Below are 10,173 nucleotides of genomic sequence, written 5' to 3' on the forward strand. Positions count from 1 at the left end.
AACTAAAATTAAATTAAATTATATATATATATATATATATACACATACATATATAAAATTAAATTATATATATATATATATATATATATATATATATATATACATACATACATATATATATATACATATATATATACATATGTGTGTGTATGTATGTATGCATGCATTTATGTATGTATATTTGTATGTATGTATGTGAGTACGTACTTATTTAAGGCTTACCTCTCACAGTCTATTTTAATGCTGTGATCTACAAGGTGATTAACATTAGGTGAAGCAGTGTCTAAGACTTCAGAAAAAAATCCATGATCTGTAAATAATTATTAAACAAATTATAAAAATCAATATGAGTTGATGGAACGATAGATCACAGCAATATGTAAAGAACAGATATTGTGCAACTTTAGTAATTAGCAATCTCTTCTGTTCTTAACAAGTGGCATCAGAATGGCATTATAGCTAGTGAGTATAACTGCTTTCTCAAAGGTCAAAAGGTTAGTAATAGAATTAGAACGCCCATCAAAATGTTTTGTAATACAACAGTTTTTCTTTTCTACATTCTTAGGAAATATTCTTGGAGAGTCAACATTGGTTTTATCACTCCTTGCTCTCATCCTTCTCAGCATCATTGTTTTGACGTCCTATTTCCCATACTTACATAGGTTGGATGGAACTAGATTTTCTGCAATGCACCGAAGACTGCAAATGAAGGACACTATATGCATGACAGTGACAATTGTTTGCAACTATGTAAACAAGTTCGTCAAGATGAATGAAGAAATAGTAACACACATGCGCGAGCGCGCGTACATTAATATTCATATATATATGTAGAATTTTACAGTGTTGGCACAGAAACAATTGTAACTGATCATTAAAGATGTGTTAAAATATTTCTTTGTCTTGTTTGGATTGTGTGTGTGTGCGTGTGTGTGTGTGTGTGTGTGTGTAAACATGCGTCTTTCAGTTTCTATCTACTAAATGCACTCACAAAACTTTGATTGACCCAAGGCTAGGTAAAAGTTGCCCAAAGTGTTACACAGTGGGACTGAACCTGAAACCATGTGGCTGGGAAGTAAACTTCTTACCACACAGCCACGCCTATAGCATAGAAAGTTTTAATAGACTGATGTTAGAAAGAGAATATAAATTACAAAAAGTAGTTTTGATTAGACATATTGCTAAAATGATGAGACTCTTCTCTGTTAATTTGAAATTGAGGGAGGGCAAAAGCTAAGTTGCTGGTGGTGAACCGTGGAGGCAATTCCTGTTTGATTTCCAGTTCTAAGTAATAAGAAACTTCACTTAGTTACCCAATCTCTTTCACTTCACTAATAATCCTTTCTATTGTAGGCACATCATCATCATAATCATCACTTAATGTCTGTTTTCCATGCTGGCATGAGTTGAAGTGTTTGATAAGAGCTGTCCAGGCACCTTTGTCTGTTTCGGCATGGTTTCTATGGTTGGACGCTCTTCTTAGTGCTAACCATTTTACAGAGTGCACTGGGTGCTTTTTACATGCCAGTAGCATGGGTATTTTTTTACATGGTGCTGGCACAAGGTCTGAAATTTGGTTGAGGTGCTACTTGATTCCATCAACCCCCAACACATAACTGGTACTTATTTCATCAAGCCTGAAAGGATGAAAGGCACAGTCGACCTTGGCAGAATTTGAACTCGGAACAAAGATGAACAATATGCCAATAAGCACTTTGTCAAGCATACTTATGATTCTGCTTGCTCACTACCTTATTCACTCCACTTATTACAAATGTGAAAGAAATTCTTCTTAACTCCAATATAATGGTCTTTTAATTTAATTTTATATTTTCTCCCCTCAGATATTGCTGGTGTATTGAAAATAAATTTTATTGTTTGAATAAATTTATTATATAGTTTTATTTATAAGTCATTGAGTGTGCCCAATTATTATGGGTGATTTTAATTCAAAAGTAGGATATCTTTATTCAGTATATTCTATGTGCATGTGCAAACATATCATTGGCCAACACAATGCCCATAGTCTCTGTTTAGCAAATGTCTGGCAGTGTAACAATCTCTCAATAGCAAACAGTCGTTTCCAAAAGTAAAGGCTCCATACCTGGGCCTCTCCATATAGAAATAATAAATAATCACCTAAGTGCAATGGCAGTGAGCAGGAACAGAATTGGAAATATATTTGTAATGTTTCAAATCTGTTGCAAGCCAAACTAACAATTAAAGAAAGTATTCAGGGAAGATATGAAAAATAAAAAACACTATAAGCTATAACTGGGGTTATGTATTACTGATCTAATCCGCTATAAACTCCTCCTTGTAAATTATTGTGCATTGCACCTTTGTTAGTAATTCTTACTGACACTCCAGTTCATCTGATCATCAGAACAGCCTGCTGGCAAAAATAACATGTAAGTGGCTGAGCACCCCACAGACATGCATACCCTTAATGTAGTTCTCAGGGAAATTCAGCTGGCCTTCTCAATTACAGGTACTACTCACTTTTGCCAACTGATTGGACTGGAGCAACATGAAATAAAGTGTCTTGCTCAAGGACACAATGTGTCACCAGGAATTGAAATCCTGACCTTTTGATCATGAGCAAGAAATCCTAACCACTAAGCCACACACCTTCACTGTTAGTAATTACAATTTCACAAATATAATTCTGGCCTCTCACAGACACAACCAAATTAGACAATATAGTTCATCAGCATATTCTAATTTATAACCATTTGTTGCTTTTTATTATTCCTCCTGTGCTAAAATGACCTAAGAGCAAAATATAAATCAGGGTGAATTCAATTCACAACATCCCATATACTAAACAATCTGTGGCAGTATGTCAGCTTTGTTTTATGTAATTTAAATCATATTACCAAATATCTTCTAATTTATTTAATTTTTTCATTATGTTCCTTGTAGGCTATGTTATGTTGCTGGCAGAGAAGGGCATTTTCCACGAGTATTTTCATACATTCATCATAAGAACCTCACACCAGTGCCATCAGTCATCTTCACAGTAAGAGTTTTTTTACTTTATTTTTAAACAAATATTCACAAAGTTGCTCGTGCTTAGTTTTGCAGAATAAGCTCCATAATGCAAGCCACAAAGAGACCTCTGTTTCCATTATTAATCTAAAATATTTTGAAATGTTATGATGTTTATAAGATTCATTTTGTAAAAAGCAGGAGACACATATTACAGATTGTGTGAATGCTTTTAGAATCATATGCATTTAACAATGCATATTTTCTATGGAGATGTCAATAACATCTTATTAATTGATCATCAGCTACTGTCAATGAGAGAGAGTGGATTTCTTAAAGAAATATGTAAGATTTAAACATTGCAGTCAACTTGAAGGCCAAGCTGGGACATGAACTTAAGTCATTTGAAGCATAATGCATGTTACTTCAGGAGTCTCATAATACAATATGCCATATTGACTCTAATGAAGCCTCCATTTTCATACTATATTTATCTATCCTAAATCAAGAGTAAAATATTCAATCCAAACAAACTGATGATATCAACTTAGCAGAGGCACACTTTCCAAACCAGATGATATTGAAATCAACATTTCAAGCTCTCAACTGAACAGTATTATTTCTTGTTAATGGTCTGCTGACCTATCTACTGATTTTTTTTTTTTTTTTTGCAGTTAGAGAATGATGTCTTTTGAAGATTAAGTGCTTCAGTCAACATTTAGTGCCAGATGGCATCAAATTCTTGACTGGATATCCCATATTTTACTGACTTGACCATTCATATTATTAGCTTAGGTTATTTTCTATACTTTAAGAGTGAAATGTTATCTATTAATTTTTATTTTTATTCAATTTCAGGCTTTGATGGGAATCATCATCATTATCCCAGGGAAAATATCAACTTTAATTGATTTTTATAGTTTCTCTGCATGGACTGTTTATGGAATAGGTGCCTTTACGGTAATATATTTACGGATTACTCAACCCAATCTTAAAAGACCTTTAAAGGTAAGATTCAAAATTATGTGGCTTGTATTCTTAACTAATATACAGCAGTATAATTTCAAATAATTATATTTATTTATTAAAGTTTGTCTGAAATAGCCAATGACAAAATGTAAATGCATATAAGTTAGAGGAATTATTCCATGTTCCATAAAATAAAAGAAATAATGATCTTGTTTAATGTTTAATTTTTTAGGTTCTTTAACCCACCCCCACCTCACTCCAAAATTATTAAAACAGCTTAGTTGGATAACATTCATATTACAGCCACCAGGATATATATATTCTACTCATTGATATGGTGCATTATTGTACTCAAGAAGATCTTCCCACCACAACAGAAGTGATATCCTAAAACCAAGGTGCCATATAAAAAGTGCTGGTGCTACATTAGAAGCTCTTGTGCTGGTGCCACTTAAAAAGCACTGGAGATGGTACCATATAAAAAGTATCTACTACAGCATGTAAAGGGGTTGGTGTTAAGAAGGGCATCCAGCTGTAGAAACCAAGCTAAAAGAGCTATGCAACCTGGTGTGATCCCTGGTCTTGCCAGTTCCTGTCAATCCACCCAACCCATGCCAGCATGGAAAATGAATGTTAAATGTTGATGATGTTAGCTTATATACTCATATCATTGTGCATACAAACACAAATATATTTGCTAATCAGCATACATTTAAGTTTCAAATGAGTGGTTTTCCTTTCAATTCTATGAGTTATTCTATATTTTAATACATATAATAATTAATATGCTATTAAATTTAATAGATGATATTGTTTGATTTATTCTGAATGTAGTCATGCTAGCCAACTAAGGGTCATCTACTAGTTGCTCAACCTGCTAGAAATAGCAACAATATTACACTCTACTATCTTAAAAACAAAAAGACATGTGAGATTACAAGATCCTAGAGAACAATATAATGAAAAATAAAATGGGTTGGTCATGACTAGCAAGCCTTTGACTTTTAAGTCTACTCACTCAGGGCTGTCTTGACCTCATTTCTATGCTACAAGTAATGCAAGTAGACATTACTATGCTAATGGTCTGTAATTGCCTGAAACATATCTATTGTTGTTCCACTCCTACAAACATTAAACTTTCCTGCTTCAAAACATGTAAATTTACTTTGAGAGTCAATAACAATTGCTATGAGGATTCTAGTTTCCTTCTCCATTTGTTCAAATCTTGCAATGGTCAACTTACCCTTTCACCTTTTCAAGGTTGATAAATAAAGTGCCAATTGAGTACAGTGGATTGGCAGAACTGTAAGACTGCCAGACTAGATGTCTTGCAGTATTTCTTCTGGCTCTTTACATTCTAATTTCAAATCCTGCAGTGGCTTTCATGCATGGTAGACTTAATCTGTCACTCAATTTAATACCACTACCTGGCAGCCAAAAAGCTTTTAACAGAGCCCACTCTATTATAAGCATTGAAACCAAATCTCCAGTTTGAGGATATCTTCCTCCCCACCCTTCTTTCCACCAGTCTTGAAAGCCCTTTGAAGTGTCATGGGTACTGTCTTCTTAAAACATTTGAAAAATCTAACCAAGAAATTTCAATTAATTCTTTCTAATTTTGGCATAAGGCCAGCAATTTTGAGGAGAGGAGTCAAGTCTATTACATTGACCCCAGTACTTGGCCAATACTGTACTTATTTTATCAGCCCTGAAAGGATTATAGGCAAAGTCAACCTCAGTGGAATTTGAACTCAGAACGTAAAGAACTATAAGAAATGGCACTCAGTATTTTTTTCTGTACTAACAATTCTGACAAATTGCCACCTTCAGTTAATTTCAATTAATTAACAACTTTTTACATATGGCATTCAGCACATCAGCTCTAAACATATTACACTACTGTTGGTATGAACACTGATGGGAATTAACAATATTGTCCTGGTTTTGTTGACTTTCTTAGGTATACCAAAACTAGTCCCCTAAATATTGATACTAATAGTAGAAGAATTCAGAGGTGCTTGGTAGGTTCAGTTACTCAAGGCATTGACCTATGTCTGAAAGTGAAGAATAGAAAAAAGTGTTGTTAAGTAAATGGGAAGTTTAGAAAATGAGAAACAACTGAACTGAAGTAGGTCAAGGGATTGCATGCAAGATAGCTTTTTCTCATGGGCTCATAGATGTAAATAATTTTATCAATATGAAAGAAATAATCAGTTATTTGTTTTCTTTTCTTTCTTGAACAGGTACCAATTGTGATCCCAGTAATCGTTGTGATCATGTCAGCTTATCTTGTACTGGCACCAGTCATCCAGAATCCAAAGATAGAATTCTTCTTTGCTTTTCTCTTCATCTGCAGCGGTCTGCTTTTCTACTTCCCATTTGTTTACAAGAAGATTTCTCCACCTGGAATAGGTAAAGTATTTTTCTTAAAATACTGTGAGAGAAAAGTTTCCATTCCCTAATTATTAAGACAAGTAGAGACATTAAATATTTAGAACATAAGCTTACCATATATATATATAATATCTGAATGTATGTGTGTGCATGCATGTCATTGTATATATGTTTGTCCTCCAACTGGTGTTGGTGTGTTTACATCCTTGTAACTTAGTGGTTGAGGGACCAGTAGAAGTAAAAAATTTGTATTGGGGTCAATTTGATTGATTGAAGTTCTTCAAGGTGGTGCTCAAGCATGGCCAAAGTCTAATAACTGAAACAAAAAGGGATAGAAAGGAGAGAGAAACATTGTTTAACCTTTTGGATATCAACTTGGCTAAGACAGCCCCTAGTTCAATGATTCAGACTTTCTGTTTTAAAGTGATCTAAATTTTAAACTTACAATAAAAATTTCATGATAATTTATAATCCAAACCTAGCTTTAAAAAAAAGACAAAATTATTTTACTAAATTCTTAATTATTTTCAAAATTAATTGAGACAAATGCAGTGTATTTCAAAAGAAATTTAGTAAAAGGATAAATGAAAACAAAAGATTAGATATATAAATGTATGAGATTAGTTATTGTTAATACAATTGTAATTTTTCTGAATCTTTATAGCATCTTTAGAGATTAAACAATTTTAAATATTGCATCTATTACATTTTAATTGGTTTAATCTCCATTCATCCTCGCATGAGTTATTTATGAATATTTAATAGTATGGACTCAATTCAAACTAAGGAAATTTATTTCTAAATTAATATTAGTAACAATCTTATATTTGATTGTCATATTAAATGGGAAGTGGAAAATTACTGATCTCTATGGAACGAAAACAAAAAGAATCAAAGGCTAAGAAAGATTAACTGGACTTTCATAGAATTTACAATTTTCAATGGCTGCACTGTAAGACAAAGAAATACTGCTTTAGAGTTTTCTCTGATTAAGCATCACATGATGATAAAATATTTAATAAGTACTCCAAAAAAAGGTGGTGAGCTGGCAAAAATTGTTAGCACACCAGTTAAAATGCTTTGTAGCATTTCTTATGGCTTGTTCAAATCCTGCCATGGTCAACATAACTTTCTATCTTTTCAGGGTTGATAAAATAAATGCCAGTTGAACACTTGCAATTGATGTAATCGACTGCCCTGCTTCCCAACAATTTCAGATCTTGTGCCAATATTAGAACCAAGAAACAATTAATGTCCCAATGACTTAATGTGACACTATGCATTTGAACATGTTAAGATTATCATCAATTCCAATGAAGAATTCTTATATAGATATAGTATCATAAGTATCTTGAATTTTTAGCCAAACAGACCCACCACATCACATATGTGCTATACTTATATTATCAAACTTGGAAAAATAAAAGGTCCAATTAATCTCAACAAGTTTTGATCTGAAGCATGGTTTCTTAATACTAGATCCCATTAAGCATATAGCCCAGTGCACTTCATGTTTATACCACACTAGAAATGAATTGGGTTAATTTCTGTTTTATCCTTATGTCGCCGATCATATCAGGGGTAATCATCTTTCCTTCCAATGTGTGATCATGAGCTAATAAATTAATAGAGACATAGCTACAATCATCATCACTGGTTTTAGTATCTCCACATGAAAAATATCTAGGTTAACAATGTATTTGAAAAATAGTATATTTTAGAAAGATTAATTACAGTGTGCAACAAAATTTTAATGTTTTTTTTTTTTATATCTTTGATCAGTAAGTGTTATTTTCTATTTGCTTTTATCTAGAAATCAAAGGAAATGACTGCTATTCCCTTCAAACTTCGCTTTTGTGACCTGGACATCAATTTTTTGAAACTGACCTTTTTCCTATTACATTTCAGACAGATTCAATGCTAAGTTGCTCAAACAGAAATATCGTTATAGCAAATATTCTGCTCAGTACCATAGATTTGCCTACCAGTTGCTTGACCATAACCACATGGGCATGTCCCTTAGTGGCTGACAATATGTGCATTGCTGGTCATGTGCAGGAGTAGTAAGGGGAGCATCATAGGCATGTGTTGACAGGGATTCTTTGAGGTTTGAATAAATATTATAACAAAAGCAAAGTTTGAAGGAAATATTAGTCATTTTTCATACTTTCTAGGGGTAAGCAAATAGAAAATAACAGTTGCTACCCAAGGACAAAATAGACTGCTAAAATTGTTATTCTTTACTCCAGGGTCATCTCTGATCTTCAGTTTAGCACACATATGACCAAGAGCATTCTAGCCATTACCATCCAAACTTTGTTTCAAGTATAGTCTGTATAAAAATACATTGTTTCATGTATCATTCTTGGCATAAAATGGTATCCAATCCTGTTCTTAAGTACTGGTAAATGAAATTCTATCTCCAGATCAGTTCATTCCTATACTGTTTAGATGCAATGAATCTAGATCCCAATCTCATACAAAAAGCCAATGCCTGTCTGATAATTTTCTTATTTTATTGTTACTTATTTGTCATTTTACATTTACAGGAAGATTCCAGCTGTTCTTACAAAAACTGCTGTGTGTTGTGCCAAGTGATACAAGTCCTGAAGAAGAGGAAATGTCAGAGCTCTCAAGTGATGCTAAAAAGCTTTAGATTATTTTAAGTCATTGAAACTGCTGTTTTTTTTTTAATGATTTATATAATGAAATAAGTGAAAAAAAAATCCATCTAATTTTGTTTGAATCATTTTCTTTATTATTTTTCATTTGTGTGTTAATTTGTTAATCTCTCTTTTGTTCCTTCCTTAATCATATAGTATATAGTATATATATATATATATATATATATATAATGTGTGTGTGTATGTATATATGTGTATATACATACACATATATATTTATGTATTTATTTATATATATATATATATATATGGGTTTCTGTCTCACTTCTCCTCATCTTGTTTTGTTTTCTGTCTCTAAAGTTTTATATCACTCTTATGAAAGTACCAGACATTAGTTTCTAATTTGTTCATACGCCATCCCCACTCCCAAACACATACAACCATACATACATATTCACACATCTAAATATGTGTGTGTGTGTGTGTGTGTGTGCACGTGTGTATCTGTGTCTGTGTGCTTGTGTGTGTTCATTTTGTTCATTGCATGCTGGATGTGATTTTGTTTATAGCCACAAATATTCCACAAACCTTATTGTTGTCCAATAGGTTTTCTAGGAATAAGGAACACAATTTGCATTAAGTTTTGAACCCTAAACCTCACAAGAACATTACTGTCACGTGCTTCTTCTTTTTTATTATTCTTTTATGAGTTTCTTTCCTGTGTTGTCAAATCTAGACATGCACACAGGCACACAGATACACACAAAGAGACAGTCACACACATACACGCACACATGCGTGTGAATGGGTTCGTGGTAGGACAATTGCTGTTTTGATGAAGCCTATTGAGGTAGAAACATGTGCCAACAGTTGTCATTTTTTCTCTAGACAAAAGCAAAACAAAAAGCATTCCCTTAATGGTATGTTAATATAGGAAAATTTTTAATCCTTCAGATTATCTTGAACCCTTCAGATTATCTTCCCTCATCATTTTGAGTTAGTTGCAATTGCCAATAGATGTTTGTTTGCCTTTTCTTAGTGCAAAGATAATTTCCCAAAATCACAGAATTATCTTGTATGGTATTTTATAAACCTTGATTCATCTTTGTTGTTCAAATTTGTGCCACTGGCCATTCTGTGTTATTTCATCCTTGATATATATATATATATATATATATATATATATATATATATA

The 10,173-nt window shown here is 32.7% G+C and overlaps 2 protein-coding genes across 10 annotated transcripts in view; one reads left to right on the forward strand and one right to left on the reverse strand.

Annotated features, from left to right (window-relative positions):
* The window catches only part of LOC106882502 (bone morphogenetic protein 1), a 987,136-nt gene that overhangs the window by 844,409 nt on the left and 132,554 nt on the right, over positions 1-10,173 (reverse strand). The window lies entirely within an intron of this gene.
* LOC106882503 (b(0,+)-type amino acid transporter 1) lies at positions 2,874-9,089 on the forward strand. Its single transcript, XM_014933198.2, has 4 exons — positions 2,874-3,022; positions 3,850-3,999; positions 6,204-6,372; positions 8,904-9,089. The coding sequence occupies exons 2-4, from the start codon at positions 3,856-3,858 to the stop codon at positions 9,008-9,010; spliced, it is 420 nt and encodes a 139-aa protein (XP_014788684.2). The 5' UTR covers positions 2,874-3,022; positions 3,850-3,855; the 3' UTR covers positions 9,011-9,089.

The sequence above is a fragment of the Octopus bimaculoides genome, chromosome 4 (assembly GCF_001194135.2).
Source record: "Octopus bimaculoides isolate UCB-OBI-ISO-001 chromosome 4, ASM119413v2, whole genome shotgun sequence".
Classification (NCBI taxonomy): Eukaryota; Metazoa; Mollusca; class Cephalopoda; order Octopoda; family Octopodidae; genus Octopus; species Octopus bimaculoides.